The 25,165-nt window shown below is 42.4% G+C and overlaps 2 protein-coding genes across 2 annotated transcripts in view; both read left to right on the top strand.

Annotated features, from left to right (window-relative positions):
* Positions 1–639, top strand: part of LOC308315582 (protein phosphatase 1A-like) — a 17,101-nt gene extending 16,462 nt beyond the window's left edge. The window contains exon 7 of the mRNA XM_080763635.1: positions 349–639. Within this exon, the coding sequence (XP_080619761.1) occupies positions 349–438 (90 nt within the window). The 3' untranslated portion in view covers positions 439–639. The remainder of the gene's footprint in view (positions 1–348) is intronic.
* Positions 640–3,089: 2,450 nt separating this feature from the next.
* Positions 3,090–17,835, top strand: LOC308316194 (transcription termination factor 3, mitochondrial-like). Its single transcript, XM_080764642.1, has 9 exons — positions 3,090–3,116; positions 4,932–5,047; positions 7,088–7,448; positions 8,110–8,313; positions 8,874–9,063; positions 10,066–10,213; positions 10,962–11,033; positions 15,182–15,343; positions 17,527–17,835. The coding sequence occupies exons 2-9, from the start codon at positions 4,946–4,948 to the stop codon at positions 17,719–17,721; spliced, it is 1,434 nt and encodes a 477-aa protein (XP_080620768.1). The 5' UTR covers positions 3,090–3,116; positions 4,932–4,945; the 3' UTR covers positions 17,722–17,835.
* Positions 17,836–25,165: the final 7,330 nt, after the last annotated feature.

A 25,165-nucleotide genomic window follows, 5' to 3' on the forward strand; every position in this document is an offset into this window, starting at 1 on the left:
TTGTCCTTTACATTTAGGTTTCCATACCAACAAAAGATGGAGAAGGAGATAACTGACTCAATAAAGGCACTGTAGAACAGTTTCGTAAGGGATTTGTCAACCTGAAATTTGGCGAGCTGCCTCAAGCAAAAGAGGCGTTGTTGGCCTTTCTTGCACAATACTTCACAGTTCACATCAAATATACTGTATATCACATATCTGAGAACTAGAACTGCAATATATCTTTAACTCTTTTGTATTTTGTTAACTAATCAGTTGTGTTTGGTTAAAGGAACACTTCACACATTTTCACCTGTCTTCATATAATCGGTGGCTTTACATTCTGTCTTCTTGCTCTGTGTCTCATAGGCAAAGGAACCTCCAAAGGAATCAAAGGAACCTCCTCGGGAAAACGGAAAGCCTGACGATCCCAATCCGAGGGATCCCACGGTTCAATGATAATCCATAACTGATGCATCTCGATTCCAGTACATGATTTCTTTCCCCCTCACTGTGTGACTAGTCTCTCGAGACAGACCGGTACGAGGGTGCTGTTCTTTTCTTTGTTTTGCCAATGGGTTCCCAGATGGCTGTGTGACTAATGAACAAACTGCTGTATAATGATCCATCATTTGAAAATAAAAACAAACAACAAAGAGATATATGTCTCCCTGTCGTCAATGTCATTTTTGACATTTTGTGATCGATTCATAATCAATTTACAATTTAGGCATTTAGCAGACGCTCTTAATCCAGAGCGACTTACATTAAGCAAGAACAAAAAAGCATGGGAATACATCACATAAAAACATTTATCATGAAACATGCGTAAGCTAAGAAAGTAACAGTGGAATATCTATATAATGAAACTATACATATAAACTATACATCTATACTACTATGCTATACATATGTACTATGACGTGCTATGACTACATACAATGCACTTATGCTGTCTACATAACATGCTATAAGTCTGTATCAAATGCTATCTAAGTCTACAGAAATGCTATCTAAGGGGGTGGGGTAAGTGCTATGGGCTATGATGAAGTCTGAAAAGGTGGGTTTTCAGACTACGGCGGAAGATTGGGAGTGATGCTGCAGTTCTGACTGCAATGGGAAGTGCATTCCACAGTTTTGGAGCCAGAAGGGAGAATAGTTTGGGACATGTGGAGCGTTGTCCCGTCGTTTTTAGTGAGGGTACTTCCAGCTTCCCTGCGTTGGCTGATCTGAGTGAGCGGGAGGGTTTGTAGGGTTCGATCATACTTGCAAGATATGGGGGAGCCATACCTTTGTTTGCTTTGAATGCCAGCATCAGAGTTTTGTATTCTGTGCGGGCATGTGAGAATTTTGGCTGGTTGAAGACCAAGCGAGCTGCGTCCATGTCCGCATTATAGAGGATGACGTTTTATCGGGATTCCATGGGAATCGGGTCCCGTGGGATTCCCGCAAAATGGGATTTAAAATGTGTATTAATCCCGGGAATTGGGACGGGAATGAAAAGTGCATATGGGAGCGGCGGGGGCTGGAGCGGGAATGACATCGACTAGCCTCATTATATTACCACAGATGAACTGTTCCCCCGGGAATCTGGCCCAGCGCGGCATTCTGCCGTGTGGGCGGAGCTTCATTTCCATCCACCAGCTGTCTGAAAAACCAGGAAGAGACGCCCGCAACGAGCGTGCAGGAATCCCAAGTGTGCTTACCCCCATATAACCACAAGCTGCAAGAACCTGTGGTGGAGAAATTACTCACTTTTTAAAGTAAAAGTGAAAAGTAAATGGCCGGAATTAAAAACATTTACTTGAGCAAAAGTATTGGAATGAAAATTTGCTTAACCCATTTTGGGCGGGGATCCCTTTTGCTGTTTAGCATTATGTTATGCTTTAGCTATTGGAAAAATAGCAGACCTAAAAGCTCGTAGCGCGCCACGCTATTTTAGAAAAATTAAAGAACGACTGACATAGCTTTTTCAGAAAACTGTCAGGATTTGGAAGACATTCATCTCAGGTCAAAATGGGTTAAAGTACCAAAAGTAGAAAGTAAACCATTATGCAGACTGTTCCATTTCACAGGTTTTCAAATGTATATAAAAATCAATGTTAAAGATATTTTAAAACGGCAAATATATAAGCTCACAAGGTCGCACAGACTTGCACTGTGGTGCATTGTGAGCTTGTAGATCGGCTATTTTCAAATGGCTGAAGTGGGTATACGTTTTGTAATAATCATACAAATCTGCAAAAGTAACTGAAGTTTTCAAATAGATGTAGGAGGAAAATACAACATTTGGACCGGAGATGTAGTGGAGTAGAAGTATACAAAAGCATTTGAAATGGAATTACAGTAAAGTAGAAATACCTCGAAGAATTGTACTAGTACAGTACTACAGTAAATGCACTTAATCACTTTCCACTATATTGCAAGGAACAATACAGTTGTGTACTCTAATAATAAATAATACTAATAATACAACTTTATTTGTATAGCACCTTTCATGACATGAAATGCATGATTATTAAGGACCTATTAAGATAGGTTGAAAAGTGGCAAAGGAAGTGGACCTTTAACAGAGATGTATACAATTTATTTAATTAAACAAAAGTATTTAATAATGTTATGTTATTCATAAATCATATTAGATATCTGCAGAAGGAAGTCCATCCATCCTTTTATCCAACTAACAGTTACACACCAGCTCCACCAGGTGGCGCACGGCAACAGTGCCTGGATCCTTTGCTGCTCATGCTTTCTTTGACATGGAAGTAAATGCGTGTTGTTTTGCTTCCGCCTTTTAATCCCACTGTCCGGAAGGACGGCCGCGCTGATAGGGTAGATGGTTGTCTATAGCAACACTCACTTTATTTATTAGCTCAACTTTGAGGTATTCTTACCTGGATGGACCTTGATTAGACGACAGTTAACTTTGTACATATTAGGTTTCTATTGTTATATATATATATATTACAAAATCTCCCACATTAAATATGTATTGAATTACAAATTAAAAAAGCAGACCTATATGACAACCAATTGAGCCAATCACAGTACGACTGTCCCTCGGGCTATGGGATGTAGAGTCTAAGCTCGTGCGGCGCACAACAGTTGACATTCAGTGCAGAAGGAGCTTCTCTCAGGTTGGCCATAACATTATGTCTTATTTTGTTTTTCATTAAAAGGCTGTCTTTTTATTAACGCTTTTAAATCTTAAATGGTCTATCCATTATGAAAACACAACACAACTATTATTTTTAGTCGCTGAGCCAAACCTTTATGAGCTTCTGTCTTTAGTGTGAACTTAAAACCATCATGTATTTCATGAAGAATACCCTTAATATTCTGTAACAGTTCTGTCTATGACAAATTAGAATGCATAGGAGAATCCCCCCATCGTTTTATTGTTTATTGTTCATAAGGATCCCCATTAGCTTTTGCCTTGACAAAAGCTAGTCTTCCTGGGGTCCGACACAGACAAACATTTAACATTTAACAAAGGCAATACTTACAATTGTTTACAAACACTAACTCAATCATCGTGGAATTGCATTGAGTTTGTTAGCCCATAGCTGGAACATGACTGTCATAATCATGACAACCATGGCTATGAGTTTATATGGAAGAGCATACAGACATTATTTTTGTTCTATTGTTTTGTTTTAGTTGCTTGGGGTCGTTTAGTCTTGTTTTTTTGTTGGTGGACTGGTGGTATATTTTATTGTTGTTTAGCCTGATAATGATGGTGTGTGTGTGTGTGTGTGTGTGTTTACTGAGACACTATATAAACTGTCTCCCTGCATTCTATGACCCTATAGTTTACTGAGACACTACACTGTCTCTCTGCATTCTATGATCCTATAGTTTACTGAGACACTACACTGTCTCTGCATTCTATGTGATCCTAGTTTACTGAGACACTACACTGTCTCTGCATTCTATGTGATCCTAGTTTACTGAGACACTACACTGTCTCTCTGCATTCTATGATCCTATAGTTTACTGTCTCTCTGCATTCTATGATCCTATAGTTTACTGAGACACTACACTGTCTCCCTGCATTCTATGATCCTATAGTTTACTGTCTCTCTGCATTCTATCATCCTATAGTTTACTGAGACGCTACACTGTCTCTCTGCATTCTATGATCCTATAGTTTACTGAGACACTACACTGTCTCTCTGCATTCTATGATCCTATAGTTTACTGAGACACTACACTGTCTCTGCATTCTATGATCCTATAGTTTACTGAGACACTACACTGTCTCTCTGCATTCTATGATCCTATAGTTTACTGAGACGCTACACTGTCTCTGCATTCTATGTGATCCTATAGTTTACTGAGACACTACACTGTCTCTCTGCATTCTATGATCCTATAGTTTACTGAGACACTACACTGTTTCTCTGCATTCTATGATCCTATAGTTTACTGTCTCTCTGCATTCTATGATCCTATAGTTTACTGAGACACTACTACACTGTCTCTCTGCATTCTATGTGATCCTATAGTTTACTGAGACACAATTCTAAACAAGTGTAATGCTTTATGGTGTCGTCCACTCACAGTTAACAGTTTTTGTATTGAGTTGTATTTGAAATGTACTGTAATTCTGCAAACGATCAATCAATCAATCAATCAATCAAATCCTTGAAATTAAATGACATGTTTGAGAACCACTGATAACTGACATACCCAGGTCTGACGTCATAGACACGACCCCCTCCTGGAAGGTCCATATATGGGCGTAACCGAACCCCCCCCCAAAGCCTTACATCATAGGTAGATAGATATACTTTGTTTTGGTCACGACTGACATACATCAGGGCTCCATATATGGATATGACTTGAGGCAGCGTGTCATCCAGTCACCGCCGTGACACCATGCAGTACCCGCAGCCGACCACATAAATAAAACATGCATTCCGACATCTAACTTCTCTTTGTCTTTGTAGCGAACGGCCACAAAATGGCCTCCAGTTCCTGCGTCCGTCTGTGGTGCCACAGATGCACCCGATGCTTTGTTCTTCACTCCACGGTGGCGCGCCGCGCCTCGCACGTCTCTGCTCAGGTACTGTAGTTACAGTGTTGTTTACACGTCTCTGCTCAGGTACTGTAGTTACAGTGTTGTTTACAGTACAGGTACTGTAGTACAGTGTTGTTTACAGTACAGGTACTGTAGTTACAGTGTTGTTTTCACGTCTCTGCTCAGGTACTGTAGTACAGTGTTGTTTTCACGTCTCTGCTCAGGTACTGTAGTACAGTGTTGTTTTCACGTCTCTGCTCAGGTACTGTAGTACAGTGTTGTTTTCACGTCTCTGCTCAGGTACTGTAGTACAGTGTTGTTTACAGTACAGGTACTGTAGTACAGTGTTGTTTACAGTACAGGTACTGTAGTACAGTGTTGTTTACAGTACAGGTACTGTAGTACAGTGTTGTTTTCACGTCTCTGCTCAGGTACTGTAGTACAGTGTTGTTTTCACGTCTCTGCTCAGGTACTGTAGTACAGTGTTGTTTTCACGTCTCTGCTCAGGTACTGTAGTTACAGTGTTGTTTACAGTACAGGTACTGTAGTACAGTGTTGTTTTCACATCTCTGCTCAGGTACTGTAGTACAGTGTTGTTTTCACGTCTCTGCTCAGGTACTGTAGTACAGTGTTGTTTTCACATCTCTGCTCAGGTACTGTAGTACAGTGTTGTTTTCACATCTCTGCTCAGGTACTGTAGTAGTGTTGTTTTCACGTCTCTGCTCAGGTACTGTAGTACAGGGGTTCCCAAAGTGGGGTGGGTTAATTCATTTGAACCCATTCTGACCTGAGATCAGATTCTAAAAATGTCTTCTACATCCTGACAGGTTTCTGAAAAAGCTATGTTTAACTATGTCAGTCGTTCTTCGACTTTTCAAAAATAGCAGACCTACAAGCTCGTAGCGCGCCACTCGGCAAAAGCAAACGCAATTAAGTTGTTAATCGCAGTTATTTCTGTGACAATTTATTGTTCATCAACTTAGCCCATTTAGACCTTAGAACTGATTCTACAAAATCTCTTCTAAATCCTCAAAGTTTTCTTTAAAACCTATGTTTCTATATCAGTGGTGCTCAAACTATTTCATGTGAAGGACCCCAAATGTTATATGTATGTGTATGTATTTGGCCTCAGACCCCATCTGAAAATAATGTAATGATAGTGTGCTGTACTGTTGCCTGCTAATATGAGAGAGAGAGAGAGGGAGAGAGAGAGAAAGGGGAGGGGGGGGGGGGGGGGTAGAGAGGAAGGGGAGTTGCACCACTCAGTTCACACAGGTGTGATTTTTCAAAAATGGCAGATCTACAAGCTCGTAGCGCAGCCCCCGGTGCGGCGCTATGAGCTTGTAGATCTGCCATGTTTCAACAGTTAAAGTTTTAAATGATGCTAAAAGTGGTTAAAAGTGACACAGATGTCGTCCTCGGGTCTGAATGGTGACCGTCCTAATAATAATAATAATAATAATAATGAATTTTATTTATAATGCACTTTTCATTCACAGGGAATCTCAGAGTGCTACAAGGTTTAAAAACATATGATATCATAAAAGGTTAAAAACAGGTTTAACAAAAAACAGTGCAAAAACAGTTCAGCATAAAAAGGCCTTCCGGAACAAGAAGGTTTTTAGGCCTTTTTTAAAGCATTCCACAGTCTGTGGCACTCTCAGGTCTATGGGGAGGCCATTCCATAAACGTGGTGCTGCTGAGAAAAAGGCCCGGTCCCCCATGGTGCGCAGCTTGGTATCGGGAACATGGAGTAGGAGTTTGTTTGCAGATCTGAGGGTGCGGGTGGAGGATGTTTTTGGAGGGGTGATTAGTTCCTGTAGGTATGGAGGGGCATGTCCGTTTAAGCAGTTGAAAGTGATCAGCAGGACGTTGTAGTGGATCCTGGCTGTAACGGGGAGCCAGTGCAATGTGAGGAGGATGGGTGTGATATGGTCATGCTTGCGGACTTTCATCAGGACCCTGGCAGCGCTGTTCTGAATGTATTGCAGCTTCTGTATATGTTTGCCAGGAATCCCGATGAAGAGGGCGTTGCAGTAGTCCAGTCTAGAGGAGATAAAGTAAAAAAAAAAATCTATACCGCAGGTCCAGCGATGCTCCACAGCCTTCAGTGTGACCGGCCTCTCTGCCGTGTCCGGGAGCCGCACGGCAGCAGCACCGCCCCCGCCGCCGCCGCCGCACGCCAGACACCGCTGGAAACGACTCTATTCCGGCGACGTGAGCGCCGCCGGCAAACCGCTGTCGAGTCCAGCCCAGGCCCGAGACGGCCAGGAGAACACCGTGGCAGAACCGTGGAGAGACACCGATGCTGTCGCTGCTCCTCCGTACCAGAACCAGAACCCTTCTTCATCACAGAACCAGAACCCTTCTTCATCACAGAACCAGTACCAGAACCAGAACCCTTCTTCATCACAGCCGACGGCGACTGCAAGAGAGACAGCGCTGCGTACGTTGACATATTTCTTTAGAGATGCACGATATTGAAATGATGACTTAACCCATTCTGACCTGAGATCAGATTCATACGAGGTTTCCACTGGACACACACTGGTCTGATTAACCCATTCTGACCTGAGATCAGATTCTAAAAAAATGTCAGTCGTTCTTCGATTTTTCAAAAAATAGCAGACCTACAAGCTCGTAGCGCGCCACTCGGTGGCGCGCTATGAGCTTGTAGATCTGCTATTTTTCAATAGCTAAAGCATAACATGATGCCGACGCCAAAATGGGTTCCCGTTCAGAATGGGTTAATTAATTGAAAATGAATTGGTGTCGTCAGTCGTCAGTCGCTGCCCATCTGAAAGGACCTGTAGGGCTCCATCTGGCGCCACCCTTATATCCCTTTTCCCTAAACGTATTTGCTATTTTTTACTATTTTGAAAAAACATTTTAAAACAGTTTTAACTAGCCGAGATCTACATCGAGACATTGTGAGCTTGTAGATCGGCTATTTGAAAAAGAATTGTTTGTTTTTTTAAATGGTAAAAAAAATGGCAAATTAGTTTAGGGATAAGGGTTAAGGGGTGGCACGAGATATAGCCTCTATATATATATATATATATATCTGTCTACACAAATTAACACTGGCGTTTGGTTGCGTTGACCAGATCTGGGCACCCGGCCACAGCTCCCTGGCCTCCTGGAGGAGACCAGAGATGAAGAGACCATCTCCACCTCCAGACCACAGGAGGAGACCAGAGATGAAGAGTACGGCTCCATCGTGGTGTCCTCGGACCTCCCTCCTCTGACCTCCCATTCTCTGGTGTCCTACGTGGACAAGTCTGAGACGCTCAGCAGGCTGGTCCATCTAGGTGAGTTAAACACTGACTGGTCCATCTAGGTGAGTTAAACACTGACTGGTCCATCTAGGTGAGTTAAACACTGACTGTTGCCTGTTCTGTTCTCTAACTACATAGAAGTGTCTATTTGTATGTCTCTATATGTTTTGATGAATTGAACAATGTGGACCCTGTTGTAAACAAGTGTAATGCTTAATTGGGTCGTCCACTCACAGTTGACAGTCTCTGTATTGAGTTTGTGCTTGAAATGTACTGTAATTCTACAAACTGTTAATAAATATTTCAATCAATCAATCAGGGACTCTAAGGGCCGATTCATACTCCTATTTTAGAGCCTACAATGTGACGTGATTTGAGGTTCGGGGGGGGGGGGGGGGGTAGGGGGGGTACCGTCCTAAAGTCGCCTCTTCGGTGCTATACTGAACATTTCTGACGAGCCGAAATCATTTCGGCACTATACAGCGCCGAAACAGCGTAGATTTTACACAGTGAAATAGGAGTATGAATCGGCCCCTTAGTCGACGAAATCAAGGCTGGTTGTGAACCTCCTCGTTCCATGCCTGCGTTCCCAGGCGTGAACCTGCGTGGGCTGGAGCAGAGGGCCAACGTGGGCACCATGCTGCTGAGGCTGGACTTCCAGACCGATGTGGCTCCCAGGCTGCTCTTCCTCAGAGACCTGGGGGTGGAGGAGTCTGGCCTGGGCCGCCTGCTGTCCAAGAACCCCTTCATTCTCACCGAGAGCCTGGAGAACCTGAGCACCAGGTAGCCATCCTTTCAACGCTGTATGTGTGTGTGTGTGTGTGTTAGCTCTGCTCAAGCTCCAGGCTTGACCAAGAAATGTCATTTAATTAAAACCCATTTAGACCTGAGGACACCGCATCTGTGTCGCCTTAGCTTTGAACCACTTTAACCGTTATTTTAAACTTTAGCAGTAGTCCTGGTCTCTGAACAACACATTTTCAGATGGGGGGGGGGAGGGGGGGTTCCGCGGCCAAATGCATGTAATTCTGGGGGTCCTTGACGTGAAAAGGTGTGAGCACCACTCATACAGAAACATAGGTTGTTCAGAATACCGTCATGATCTAGTAAACATTTGTAGAATCTATAGTCTCGGGTCTAAATGGGTTAACCCACCTCTCTCTCTCTCTTCTTCCCTTTCTTTGTTTTCTTGGAGAAATAACACGACGAGGACTATATGCACACAAACCAATTTCACCCACTTGTAAAACTGTGATTAGTGTTGTTTTATGATTATGATTTTAGTTTTAGTCACAGTCTCTCGAATAGTTTTCCTTTTAGTTTTAGTCACCTGGAAGGTTTTAGTGTTTGTCTAGTTTTTGTCGACTTTAATCTACAGTTGATTTAGTCCACTAAAATGTTTTTGGCGGGCCTTGATGCTGCCAAAATGTCTGATTTTACAATCGCTGAAGATAGCTGATCTACAAGCTCACAACGTGTCACGCTGCGACGCATTGTAAGCTTGTAGATCTGCTATTTCCAGCATGCACCCAAGTGTAAAAGGATTTGTCTTTTATTTACACTTGTCCTTTCCTAACATTTTAGTCGACAAAGTTGACTAAATTGTCACTATATTTAGTCATCACAGCTTAATAGTTTTCATTTAGTTTCCATTTCCTTTTCGACGGTGAAAAAAAAGGTAGTCGACGATTACATTTACTCGGTTTAGTTTTTAGTCGACGAAAACAACACTCGCTGCGATGGAGAAATAAAGCTGATTCCCGTTTGTGTGTGTTTCCCGTGAAGGGTGAACTACCTTCTCTCCAGGAAGTTCAGCTCCCAGGCGGTGGCCTCCATGGTGGTCAGAGCTCCGTACCTGCTCAACTTCAGCGTGAAGAGGCTGGACAACAGGCTGGCCTTCTTCCAGCAGCAGCTGGGCCTCAGCCCCGACAACGTAAGAGTCTTTAGTCAGTTCCACTGGATCCACTATTTTTGTCTGATTTTTTTTTTTTTTTGTTGAAGATTTGCATAACTATACATACATTTACAAAATGGCCACCATAAAATGTACGTTTTGTAATATCTCGGCCTCTAAATAAGCTACTTCCTTCCTACTGAGAAAATTGTGCTTTTCACCGTCTGGCGTTTGGCAACTTTGATGATAATTTCCACACTTAACTCCAGAGGGGCCACATTGCATATTACTGTCATAGCAAAAAAAAGCTGTAGATCTGCTATTTTTTGCTATATTTCAATTTAAATCCTGAATACTTTTTTGCTATTTTTGAATTGGAATGCTGAAAATTAACATTTTTATTTAATAGATATGTTAACTTTATGAACTAAATAGAAATACAGTGGACATAAACAAAAAATACATTTTGTGTGGAATTGTAACAGCTGAAATCAATAATATCTCGGTATTCTGATATTATCCTGCGGGGGCCACATTAAGTGGAAGGCGGGGGCCACATTAAGTGAAGGTGGGGGCCGCATGTGGTCCCCGGGCCGCCAGTTGCCCATTTTATGACGCGAGTTTCCAGTGATGGATGTGAACAAAAGATGACATTGATCGCGTACAAACTATTGATCTTCAATACCGTACAAACTATTGATCCGTACAAACTATTGATCCGTACAAACAAACTAGCGGAAATTGATGAGAAATAAGATGATGTTGTTTTTTTTTCTTGGTTTTTCAGACGCGGGACGTCGTAGCGCGTCTACCACGCCTGCTGTGTGGCAGTTTGGAGCCTATCAAAGAGACTCTGAAGGTACTGGAATCACAATACATAATTTAATAATCTAATCTAATCTAATCCTGGCCAGAAAGGGAGAAAAAACACTCTTGCGAAACGCTTGGTCAAGAACAGTTTAAAGTGAAAATGTTTTAACCCATTCTGAACGGGAACCCATTTTGGTGTTAGCATCATGTCGTGCTTTAGCTATTGAAAAATAGCAGATCTACAAGCTCATAGCGCGCCACCGAGTGGCGCGCTATGAGCTTGTAGGTCTGCTATTTTTGAAAAATCGAAGAGCGACTGACATTTTTAGAATCTGATCTCAGGTCAGAATGGGTTAATCAGACCAGTGTGTGTCCAGTGGAAACCTCGTATGAATCTGATCTCAGGTCAGAATGGGTTAATTGTTTTCAATGAGTAGGGCTGACCCAAATACTTCTATTCATGGCCGACACTGCTCTGGGTTACTTGAAGAGGTTCCAAAATGTACCCTTACAGGTCTGTAAGAGTGTAAAAATGGAACCAAATGTACCCTTACAGGTCTGTAAGAGTGTAAAAATGGAACTAAATGTACCCTTACAGGTCTGTAAGAGTGTAAAAATGGAACTAAATGTACCCTTACAGGTCTGTAAGAGTGTAAAAATGGAACCAAATGTACCCTTACAGGTCTGTAAGAGTGTAAAAATGGAACTAAATGTACCCTTACAGGTCTGTAAGAGTGTAAAAATGGAACTAAATGTACCCTTACAGGTCTGTAAGGGTGTAAAAATGGAACTAAATGTACCCTTACAAGACTGTAAGGCCCTCATTTATCAACCGTGCGTACGCCAAAATATGGGTGCACGCCGAAATTGCCGACATTTTTGACATTTACCATTTCCGCCAACGCTTGAAATTGAACGTGACAACGTTGAAAATCCACGTTTGCTCCTCAGCTGGCGTACGCATTTTTGTCTTGTCTTACACAAGCGGAGCAGCCTTGTCTGAACTGCTGACACTGTCACAGGCATCTAAACATATGTTTTCACTCCTAAAATGTTAATATAAAACGGTATGTGTATGTAAAAAACAAAAGAGAGATTTCCAACTTTACAAGTAATTAAAATCGCGCAATTAAAAACAATATAACATGTTTACAATGTATTAGTTTGTGCTTAATCAAACACTTGTTATGCGAGCGCACTTGTGAGATGATTTTGGAGCGCATGCGGACGCGGTGATGCGGCATATGCGATTATGATATTATTATTTTTTTAAAGGCATGAATGGACTGCACGCCTTTATTTCCAAGTGACAATGACAAGCATACAATACAGCTTGCCTATTTGTAGTAAGTACTAGCAGGCTATAGGCGTAAGGGGCTTAATCATTCACCATTTATAAGTGCTTAGACAGTTTTGACAGTTCAGATAAAAGCAACATCATTTTCGGGGGTCGGGAGGACGGGACCGCGGCGTGCGTCGCCAACACATACCAGCGCAAGCGGCAAGCCTTCATCCATATGTTTATGATTCGTTCATCAATGATCAAATCACTACATAAACGTTGATTGTGAGCTGCCTTGACGACATGATAGCCTATCTCTCATGCAGGCATGTCACCCACAGGACTTTAATATCACAGCAGTGCGCAGTATCACGCCTTCGCCGTGCACTGCGCACGAATGGGTAAAATTAATATAGGCCAGCCTACAAACTAATTCCATTCATGGCGATGCGATGTCGATGTGTCATGTATATGCGTGCATGCGTGGACATGACAGCAAAGCAAGCGAGGTGAGAGGAAAACAGACAGGGTAGGCCTACAACTTTATTTAATTCATGCAGGTGTTCGTTCTTTATTTAACAAGACACCAGTGGGCTTGCAAGTTGCGTGTGCTTCTGCGTGTGTGTGTGTGTGTGTGTGTGTGTGTGTGTGTGTGAGTGTGTGAGAGAGAGGTGCGTGAGGCGGGCAAGGCACGGGAGAAACCTTTTTTCCATAGTAAAAACTTGTTTCCATGGTTCCCACAGGTCGTAATTCATGTGTTCAGTCGCAAAAACGAGGGCGAGGCTTGATTTCACAGCGCGTGCCAGATAGATTTCAGCCGTCACATTTATTAACGTCAGGACGAAATTAAGGAAGGATCAGCTGTTTGCGATCACTTTATAAATGCCGTGGCGACGTGGGTGTACTACGAAACCTGCACTCGAATCTGTGGCAGATTTTACACTCGATTGATAAATGAGGGCCTATGAGTGTAAAAATGGAACCAAATGTACCCTTACAAGACTGTAAGGCCCTCATTTATCAACCGTGCGTACGCCAAAATATGGGTGCACGCCGAAATTACCGACATTTTTGACATTTACCATTTCCGCCAAAGCTTGAAATTGAACGTGACAACGTTCAATTTCCACGTTTGCTCCTCAGCTGGCGTACGCATGTTTTTCTGTCGCAGAACGGCGGAGCAGCATTGTTTGACCAGCTGAGAGGCTGCCAAAGGCATCGAAACATATGTATTCACTCCTAAAATGTTAATATAAAACTGTATGTATATGGGCTACATGTAAAAAAAGAAAAAGGAATGGACCTACAAGATGTGTCTTTGTGTCATATTAAATTTATAGGAGCTTTCCAACTTTACAATTAAAATCGCACTTGATTTAAGCCATTTAAACAGTGTTTTGCATGAGCGCATACATGCGAGGATTTGGGCTGTCTGTGCTGGAATATTTCCATGACGTTGGAAAGTATAGCCTATAGTGCAGTGCTGCCTGCAGCTGCGGAGAGTCCCAACATGCATGGGTAGCCTATATACTGTAGCCTAATCTACAGTAGGCCGATGTCTTTCTGGAGTTACATGTGCAATCTCCTCCTCGTTTAATAAACCCGACGCGTCGCTCGAATGCCAAATGTACCGCCAGCGCAAGTGGGAACCGCATCGGAGATGTATAGGCTACCCAGCCAGCCCACCACCACCACTCCTCCAGTGCCAGCCACATGGGCTACGGTTTTAGCTGCACATTCATATATTGACAGTTGAGTTGAGTTGACAGCCTATCCACTGCAGCGACTAGCGACTGTGAGGCAATCTAAATAGACTGTCGAACGTGCATGGTCAGTTGATCACGGTGTCACGGACAGACAGACAGGCAGACAGGACAGGATCAGGATCGAGGAGCAGCACCTATGCAAAACAGCAGCGTGTGTGTGTGTGTGTGTGTGTGTGTGTGTGTGTGTGTGTGTGTGTGTGTGTGTGTGCGCGCGGGGGGGGGGGGGGGTGAGGCGGGCAGCAAGGGGGAAGCGAAGCGAGAGGAGAAACAGACCTACAACTTTATTTAATTCATGCAGGTTTATTTATTTAAGATACAACAAGTTGCAAGTTGCGTGTGCGTGCGTGCGTGCGTCTGTGTGCATGAGAGAGCTAGGCTATCATGTCGGCAGTCACCTACAGGACTTTAATATCACAGCAGTGCGCAGTCTTCGCCGTGCACTGCGCACGAATGGGTAAAATTAATATAGGCCATTCCATTCATGGCGATGCGATGTCGATGTGTCATGTATAATTGTATATGCGTGCATGCGTGGACATGACAGCAAGGCAAGCGAGGTGAGAGGGAAATAGACAGGGTAGGCCTACAACTTTATTTAATTCATGCAGGTGTTCGTTCTTTATTTATTTAACAAGACACCAGTTAGTTCGGCTTGCAAGTTGCGTGTGCGTCTGTTTGTGTGTGTGTGTGTGTGTGTGTGTGTGTGTGTGTGTGTGTGTGTGTGTGTGTGTGTGTGTCGAGAGGGGGGTGTGGGCAGCAAGGCACGGGAGAAACGTATTTTTTCCTGTAACCCTGGTTACCAAACTTACCAGCCGTCGTATTGTGATTGTTCTTGTCGCAAAAACGAGGGCGAGGCTTGATTTCACAGGGCGTGCCAGATAGATTTCAGCCGTCACATTTATTAACGTCAGAACGAAATGAAGGAAGGATCAGCTGTTTGCGATCACTTTATAAATGCCGTGGCGACGTGGGTGTACTACGAAACCCTACACTCGAATCTGTGGCAGATTTTACACTCGATTGATAAATGAGGGCCTAAGAGTGTAAAAATGGTAACTAAATGTACCCTTACAGGTCTGTAAGAGTGTAACAATGGAACTAAGTGTGTGTGTGTGTGTGTGTGTGTGTGTGTGTGTGTGTCTCTCTCAGGTGTGTAAAGTAGAGTTTGGCTTTAAGGACAATGAAGTCCAACACATCATCCTGGCCGTCCCCAAGGTCCTCACGGCCAATAAGAAGAAGCTGAGTCAGATCTTTGACTACGTCCACAACACCATGCACGTCCCCCACCACCTGATCGTCAAGTTCCCACAGGTACGCTACGCTAGCCTGGACACCAGACAAATCTGGACACCCCAGAGTTGTGGACGACCAATCAGAGTCCTCCATTCCAGTAATTCCCAAACCTTTCCATGTCAAGACTAAGAGCCCCCAAATTGACACTAATTACAACACAAAACCTCCAGCCTTCTTCTTTCTTTCTTTCTTTTTTACCACTATGAGAGCCTCGGATCTCTCAAGGACTTGATCCCGTAGCTGGACCTGACTGACGCGCCATTCTAATGCCATGATGTTTATTCCTGTGTGTGTCAGCCCCATTAACGTCACACAGGCAGCTCTCCATTGGCTTTTAACGTGTTTATTTCACCATGTAAAGCGTTGTGTACAGCATCAGATCTGCGTGATATATAAACATAAACCATAATTAGACAAATACAGACAATGGGTACTTCAGACTGAAACAGACAAACATTTCGCTCCAACCATTTCACAGTGCCGACTAACCTGCGGTCAAAGCCGTTTGCCCTTCCGGGTCAATCCTTCCCTCACCCGGCCTGTGCACTTGACGCTTATGTAACAACAGCGCCACCCCAAGGTTACATAGATGTGTTAGACATTAGTGGTCATTTTGGCCCTTACAACCACATTAACCCTGATGAAACGTAGCTATCAAAAGTAGCAGCGCCACAAGCTCAACAGCGCTTGTGGATCTACGTTTGAAAGTTATTTTGGTATCTCATATCGGCCAAGTAAACGGCTAGTAAACACATTTACTAGCCGTGTAGCAAGGTGTGTAGAGCAGCTATTCTTTGCTGTTCGTCATGTGACGAAGCAAATAGGGGCTACAGTGATTAACTAGTAGTGTTGTAGTTGAGACCACCTAAATCGAGACCAAGACAAGACCAATACCCGGGGGGGGGGGGGGGGGGGTTGAGACCGAGACCTAACGGGGAAAATAGCACATCTACAAACTCACAAAGCGAGGCGTTGTGTGCTTTGTGCCTGAGCGGAACCAAACATAACATAACATGACTTGTCTTTTAGTTCAACTAAATCTCTTCTCCACACGTTTTAGTCTAGTTTGTTGAGGAAATTGTCAATAATTTATATTTAGTCTTAGTTTTAGTTATCAATCATAGCTTAGTTTTTATTTAATTTTGTCATAGTAGTAATAATAATAATAGTAATAAAACTTTATTTGTATAGCACCTTTCATGACATGAAATGCAGCTCAAAGTGCTTTACAGAACAATGGAGAATAAAAGAAAAGCAAGGCAACGACATAAAAAAACAAGCAGTAATGCAATACAGTGAGGACATGAAGGGTGTAGAAGTGGGTCTTGAGCTGAGCTTTAAAAATGTCTACAGAGGCTGCCTGTCGAAGGTACAGTGGGAGTTTGTTCCATGCCGTCGGCCCGTAGAAGCAAAAAGCTGCTTCCCCGTATTTTTTAGTTGCCATTATTTTTGGCAAAGCGAGCAGGCCAGCAGTGGAAGACCTTAGGGGGCGGTTTGGGACATATTTAGGCAGGCAGTCATGTAGGTAGGAAGGTGCGAGACCATTGAGAGCTTTATAGACAAGTAAAACAATTTTAAAATCAATCCTAAAAACAACCGGAAGCCAGTGCAGTGTAGTGGTTCCCAAATGTTTTAGCTCAAGCTCCCAAAAGTGGTTGAGATTTTATTTAGCTTTAATACATGGCAGCGAGTGAGTTCTGATCATGTCTGTCAAATAGAGTGTTGTCTGATCCTTCACATATATTATCTTCAGAGTATGAGCTGTTGCCCTCTGGTGGACGCTACAGAGCGTGTCAGAGCAACCGCTTCAAACTGTCTTTTCTTCCCACTTCAATTGTTCTACTAAACAACCGCCACATAGTTCATAGTTCTTAGTGGGGAAGGGACTTCTTGACCTTCATCAGTTATTTATTGCACTTTTGTGATTGTGATACTATAAACTGTGAATACTCTAGCACTTTCTTTATATATTATACCTTCTCTTATTGCAATTTGCACTTCTCTTGTGATACTCTTGTGACTTGTACTTTGCTGCTACTGTGTATTGTCTTGTGTGTATTGTCTGTCTGTTTTAAAAAGCGTTGATGTACTAATGCACTTTTGCCCAAGACAAATTTCCCCTCGTGGGACAATAAAGTATATCTCATCTCATCATCTCATCTCATGTGTCATAATATCCCATCTGTGTCCCTCTGCTGCAGGTCCTCAACTGCAAGTTCCTGCGCATGCAAGAGCGCCACCTGTTCCTGCAGTACCTCTCCAAGGCCCAGTACGACCCGGGCCAGCCCGGCTACGTGGCCCTGGACCGCCTGGCCGCGACGCCCGACCACGTCTTCTGCAGCCAGGTGGCCTCGGCCACGCCGGACGACTTCTACCTGTTCCAGAAGACACTGTAACTGTAGTGTCAGCCGCCGCGGGGTGGCGGGCGACTTTGGGCGATGGAGAGAGAGGGACCGCCATATATAGTTCCACAACTCAACTCCAGAGGGGCCACGTCGCATATTACTGTCGTAGCAAAGAAAATAGCCGATCTACAAGCTCACAACGCGTCGCAGTGCGACGCGTTGTGAGCTTGTAGATCGGCTATTCTTTTACAGCAAGTGTAAAACTAGCCATTACGTACGACGCCGTCGAGGACCGCCAGAATACATTTTAGTCGACTGAATCAACTGTAGATCTACAGATCTAAAGTCTCGTGATATTATATTAAAGTCCATGAAACTGTATATTTATCCATTTACAAAGATTGGTTTTTGTGTGAAAGGGATGAAAGAGAGAGAGAGACGAGACAGACTTTGCTACTTGTTATAGTTGGAATAAAATGTCTTGACTTTGCTTTTCTTTTCTTTTCCCAGCGAGTTTTGTGTCTTAAAAAAGGAAACGTGGCCGATCTTGAACCTGCATCCCATTCGGTATTTAACCCATTCTGCCCTGAGATCAGATTCTAAAAATGTCTGTTTGAAAATGACAGTTTTCTGAAAAAGCTATGTTTTTACGTCAGTCGTTCTTCGATTTTCCACAAATAGCAGACCTACAAGCTTGTAGGTCTGCTATTTTTGAAGCTTGTAGATCTGCTATTTTTGAAGCTTTTAGATCTGCTATTTTTCAATAGCTAAAGCACAACATAATGCTAACACAATAAGGGGTTCCCGCTCAAAATGTGTTAAGTCCGACGTCATTTAGTTTTTACGTCCGGGTCCAAAGTGGCACCAGCTCCCGTCCGCTGCTCATTGTAAATAGAATATCTAAACGCGTGATTTTCTTTTTTTTTACCATTTAATTATAAAGGGGTTCACATTTAACTGGGCCAATTTACGCAGCAGAATATCTGGATGTATGGTGTTAAAAGCCGAGCTGAAGTCGATAAAAAGTAGTCTGGCGTATGCCCCCTTACTTTCCAGGTGTTTCAAAGTGAGATGAGCTACTGTAGATATTGCATCGCATGTACTGCATTTCTTAGAATATGCAAATTGATACTGGTCTAGCTGGGGTCCTACCTCCTTTCGGAGTTCCTCTGTCAGGATCCTCTCCAGTGCTTTAACTACATTAGATATCATGTTATAGCCACAGGCCTATAATCGTTATTCTCCAGATCTCAGGCACTGTCTATTATGTGAGTCTAGTGACAGCTGGAAAAGCCTGTGCCATGCTGGGGCTAATTCCTCAGCACACGTTTTCAACAGGAAAGCATGCATTCCGTCGGGCCCTGTTGCTTTATCAGTCTGTATGGTTTTAAACACTTTACAGACGGTGTCCTGATTTATTACCATCCTGTTATTAACAACATCACAGTTCAGTTCATTAATCACCTTGTAGCATCCCTGAGAAGTGTCACATGGGCGCTTACTGTACGTCAAGGCTAAAATACTGAATCTTCTGATGTGAGATCATCGCAGTATGCTAAACAATATGTGTATGGATTTCCTTTAATTAACAGCTTCTCTTCGCAAAATGCGGTAATGTCAGTGCGATGATGTCCGGCGCATCATTTCATTTGTCATAATTGTGTCTTCAATCTCCAACTAGACAGAACACACCAGGTGTTTTATTCCCCCCCACACTGTAGGAATTATGAAAGAAAGGAGGTTTAAAATGAGCAAAGATTTTCCCCCCTTTCATTTTAGAACAAAGCCTGTGCTCTGGGGCCATCTAGTGGCCAGTGTGTTTCATTGCATCCAGGACGGATACAGTGAGTGGTGGCAGCTTGATTGATTGTTCGAAATATGTATTAACAGTTTGCAGAATTACAGTACATTTCAAGCAAAAACAAAGACTGTTAACTGTGAGTGGACGACCCAATTAAGCATTACACGTGTTTACAAGAGGGTCCACCATGTTCAATTCATCAAAACATTCAGAGACATACAAATAGACTGATTGATTGATTGAAATATTTATTAACAGTTTGCAGAATCACAGTACATTTCAAGCACATGACGTAGCGATATCATCCTGATGACTACAAAACAATACTACAACATGACGTAGCGATGTCATCCTGATGACTACAAAACAATGACTACAACATGACGTAGCGATGTCATCCTGATGACTACAAAACAATGACTACAACATGACGTAGCGATGTCATCCTGATGACTACAAAACAATACTACAACATGACGTAGCGATGTCATCCTGATGACTACAAAACAATGACTACAACATGACGTAGCGATATCATCCTGATGACTACAAAACAATACTACAACATGACGTAACGATATCATCCTGATGACTACAAAACAATACTACAACATGACGTAGCGATATCATCCTGATGACTACAAAACAATACTACAACATGACGTAGCGATATCATCCTGATGACTACAAAACAATACTACAACATGACGTAACGATATCATCCTGATGACTACAAAACAATACTACAACATGACGTAGCGATATCATCCTGATGACTACAAAACAATACTACAACATGACGTAGCGATATCATCCTGATGACTACAAAACAATACAACAACATGACGTAGCGATGTCATCCGCCCTCGACCGGTTCATGAACCCGACATGGGATGGTGCCCGCCCAGGCTACCTGAGTCTCAGCAGACTGAGTTATTTCAATGATTTTTTTTATTGATTTTTTTGATGCAAGTAAAAGAGAGAAGAAAGATACGCCCGCACACCGAGTATCTGCTCGGTAAAGAGTTTTACATAATATTCAGAGTTTTCTTCTTTTTGATTGATGCAAGTAAAGACATTGAATCAAACCATCCATTCAATCAAACCATCCATTCCATTCATGTTCCTCTCATTAGTATCACCACAAGACCACTGGTAGTGACACTGGTATAGGGACCCTTTTGTTGTTTTAAGCATTATGTTGTACTTGTAGCTAATCAAAAATAGCAGATCTACAAGCTCACCAAGTGCCGCGCTACGAGTTCGTAGGTCTGCTATTTTTGAAAAATCGTGAAAATGTGGCCCAAATTAATTTGAATTTATATTATTTCAGAGCAAACTTTAAAGACGTTTTATTTATGCAGCTGTACTGTAGGCCTACTGCACTTTGACTTTGCAGGGCATAGATATTTTACTTAAAAGCCACTCACACTCACACACACACACACACACACACACACACACAGGTGTGTGTATAATCTCCACGTTATTCAGCGTATTTTGCAGACAGAGGGAAATGTGTCAAGGCATTCTTCATCATCCCACAGGTTAGATCCTAGAAACAGAAAGGTGAACATTAAATGAAAGACCCTAAAGTCTCATAGGTCTACTGTGTTACGTAAAGGTGCTGTTAGCGATCATTGTCGTTATAATTTGTTTGTTTGACAACGTTGTTAAAAGGCAGTGGTGTAAAGTTACTAATGTAGCCTACATGTAGGCTACTCAAGTACTGTACTTAAGTAGCCTACCATTTTGCCTCAGGCTGCATTTCAGCCATTTGAATAGCCGATCTACAAGCTCACAATTCGTCGTCATGCACATTGTGAGCTTGTAGATCTGCTATTATCAAAAGATTCAAATTCAGGTTTTCTTTTTGGTACTTCAAGTGCATTTCGAATTCTGTACTTTTTTACTTGTAACAGAGTATCTCTAGATTGCAGTAATGATACTTTTACCCAAGTAAAATATTTTAATACCTTTTTCCTATTTTCCATTGTTAAAAGATTGTGACTTACCTCCAAAGTTCATAACCATGCAGTTCTGTTGGTTTCCTTGATAGTTGTTAGGTTCTCCCTGGGCCCAGGCTGTGAAGGTCATTGGGCTGCCGTCACTCCAAAACCAAGCAGCATTCTAGACAGACGACATGCAACAACATAAATGCCAATACAATATACGACGCATTTGGATGAACCGATTACCGTTGCAATTTATTTTGGCTCAAGCCCCTTTTTACCTTAGATTGACTGGCCTATCGGTTCATGATGGTTATTGGTCCTTACCTGGCCTTCTACATCATAGCCACCGATCCACGCTGTAGGCGATCCACCTGTTTTAGAACGTATCAGGTCTTTAACGAACGTGTATTCTGCTTCGCTGTGAATGGATGCCAGGTGTCCGCCCAGTGACAAACAGGTTCGCTACAGAACATATCAACGGAAGAATATTATTCAAATAATGAATGCATATATACTGTAGATGCACAATAGAAATACAGCAGTTTGTGTTAGTTCATTCTACCTCTGCGTCAGCCCAGGTCACCTCAGCCGGTAAGAATGTGTAGCAGAATATTTTCGAGTTTAGACACACACAACTCTTGGCTCTTAATTGGCTCCCCTGAAAATACAGACACTTGAAGTCAACTGTTTGAAAGCAGCAATAACACCTAAACTAACGAAATCAGGAAATCCTAAAACAAACTGTAAGATAATAACTGTAAGAAACACGTCTGTGTTCAATTTAGTTTTTTTGTACCATTCCAAGATACTTTAATCCCTATAGGTGGAACAAGTACTCAAATATTTTACTTACCTAAAAGTATTAATACTGCAATGCAGAAATATTCTGCTACAAGTAAAAGTCTGAAAAGTATTGGTATCCAAATGTACTTAGGTACTAAAAGTACCAAAGGTTAAGGTAGGTCCCATTTCAAGTTATGATCAAATGTAGGCTAGCCTATATTGAAAATAGAAGATTTACAAGCTCACAGTCACAATGCATTGCATCATCGTGACAAAATGTGGGCTTGTACATCTGCTATTTTCCAATGGCCGAAATGTATATAGGGCTGGACAATGTTGAATGTTCTGTATTAATAGTAAGAATTGGCACACACACCCAATAAAGAGATGGAATTGCGAGTACTTTGTCCGCCATTTATTACATTTTTGGATGTGCTATCAATTACACATCCCATGAAGTCTTGTATTCATGGAGTCTTTTGTTTGTTTGTCGCACGCACGCTCGCGCGCGCACACACACACACACACACACACACACACAGTCACACACACACACACACACACACACACACACACACACACACACACACACACACACACCTGGAGCAGCAGTAGTCAAGACCATCACAGCGCAGAGAAGTAGAGGCACACTCAGCATCCTCATGGTCATGATGACGAATTAATTCCTTCTAGAAAGAAGCAGAGAGACATGTTAGAGATACCTCAGAAAGTGTTATGGAAATTATACTGAAATACAGTTTAAAAATGCACTCTTACTGGGACCCTCCCCTATACACTCTGTACTGGGACTCTCCCCAAATACAGTTTAAACATACACACTAATATCTATAGAATGAATCATAGCATCCTCTCACCTTATTTGAGTAACAGATGATGTCTGTGAGGACAAGATGAGATGAGACCGGTTCTTATAACGTCAGTGGTGCTCCCCAGTCCCGCCCCCAGCCACGCCCCCCCTTCCCCCCCCAGCGGTGGTTTTTTTTTCCGGTTAGGCCCACGAGATTTTATCTTTTACCAAAAATACACAAAATCCCGGAATCATGGACAATACCATATGAAATTCCACCCGGGAGACCAATTGTGTCGGACTGTGGCAGTGAGACTTATCAGACAGCAGAGTTTTGATAGTTTCCTATCAAAGGGAACAAACCTTCTGAAATGCTGTGCCATGAAGTAACTTGAACCTAACACATGATCTGTGCCCCAAATATTCTCCATTGATACTGCTGGCCCAGAATGCTTTTGTGGCATAGCCACCTTTTGTTGTCACAGATGAAACCCTCCACCAAAAAATACACCCTGTGGGACAGGCATGGTGCTGGCATAGGCTGGTGGGCAGAGATCCTCTTCTTTCCTGTCTTTCCTTAACTTTCTAAAGATTTTATCTTTTACCAAAAATACACAAAAGCCCGGATTCATGGACAATACCATATGAAATTCCACCCGGGAGACCAATTGTGTCGGACTGTGGCAGTGAGACTTATCAGACAGCAGAGTTTTCCTATCAAAGGGAACAAACCTTCTGAAATGCTGTGCCATGAAGTAACTTGACCATAACACATGATCTGTGCCCCAAATATTCTCCATTGATACTGCTGGCCCAGAATGCTTTTGTGGCATAGCCACCTTTTGTTGTCCATTCCCGGCCATGGCACTATACAAAAAACTTAAGAAACAAATAAAAAACAAATTAACAGGTTCAACAATATTACACCTCGGGTGTCACTTTGATTACCACCAAAAATATAAACAAATGAACAGGTTCAACACTATTACACCTCAGGCGTTACTTTGATTAACAACGGATGGCGAGAGAAGATATGTTCTAGAATAAATTATCTTCCCCCTTTCTTCCCTTCTTTTTCTTTAAGAAAGACTCTTTTCTTTCTTCCTTTTCCCTTCTTTTTTTTTACTCTAGCTGCTAGACTATAATCACTTTTAGGGGTTTAGTTTAGCAAATCAAAACATTCATATTCTGACTGCCACAACCATCACCATTCTATTAATAACAGTATAGAAGTTGTTTCTGCCCGCACAGAATACAAAACTCTGATGCTGGCATTCAAAGCAACCAAAGGTATGGCTCCCTCATATCTTGCAAGTATGATCGAACCCTACAAACCCTCCCGCGCACTCAGGTCAGCCAACGCAGGGAAGCTGGAAGTACCCTCACTAAAAACGCCGGGACAACGCTCCACACGTCCCAAACTCTTCTCCCTTCTGGCTCCAAAACTGTGGAATGCACTTCCCATTGCAGTCAGAACTGCAGCATCACTCCCAATCTTCCGCCGTAGTCTGAAAACCCACCTTTTCAGACTCCATCATGGCCCATAGCACTTACCCCACCCCCTTATATAGCAATTCTGTAGACTTAGATAGCATTTGATACAGACTTATAGCATGTTATGTAGACAGCACTAGAATTGCATTGTATATAGTCATAGCACGCCATAGTACATATGTATAGCATATAGTATATATGTATAGTTTACTGTATATGTATAGTTTCATTATATAGATATGTAGGAGCCGATCTACTAATAGGCCATCACATCATGTATGTGCCATCATGCCATGTCTAACACCGCTGTTAGTGTGCTTTGTCACCCCCTACAGACATGGCAGAGAGGACATAAATTACCTGGCCATCAGAGGGCCAGGTGTTGTTGATTGGAGGTTCACAGTTTTTTAAGTCTGGTTTTTGTTCTGCACCTCCTTCTATTCTAAGTTACAGTTTATATGCTAAAAGTATCTTTATTTTTGTTTTCAACTTGGATCAAATAAATCTTTTGAGTTCAACTTTAACTCTTCGCCTGGACATTCCTCATTTCCCTTTTTTGGTTTAAGTTTGCTGCACAAAGCCAGTCAGTTGGAAAAAGGTACTCTCAGTCAACCACCACAAGGACAAAAGGTCTCTACAATTGTAAAAAACTAC

The sequence above is a fragment of the Protomyctophum bolini genome, assembly GCF_963924005.1.
Source record: "Protomyctophum bolini genome assembly, chromosome: 5".
In the NCBI taxonomy this organism is placed as follows: Eukaryota; Metazoa; Chordata; class Actinopteri; order Myctophiformes; family Myctophidae; genus Protomyctophum; species Protomyctophum bolini.

Bases quoted from the DNA above. Each gene is read 5' to 3' on its own strand.
- LOC308316194 (XM_080764642.1), top strand. From the start codon at position 4,946: ATGGCCTCCAGTTCCTGCGTCCGTCTGTGGTGCCACAGATGCACCCGA. The intron at 7,449-8,109 runs GTACGTTGACAT...TGCGTTGACCAG, and splicing joins TGCAAGAGAGACAGCGCTGC to ATCTGGGCACCCGGCCACAG. The intron at 10,214-10,961 runs GTAAGAGTCTTT...TTGGTTTTTCAG, and splicing joins TGGGCCTCAGCCCCGACAAC to ACGCGGGACGTCGTAGCGCG.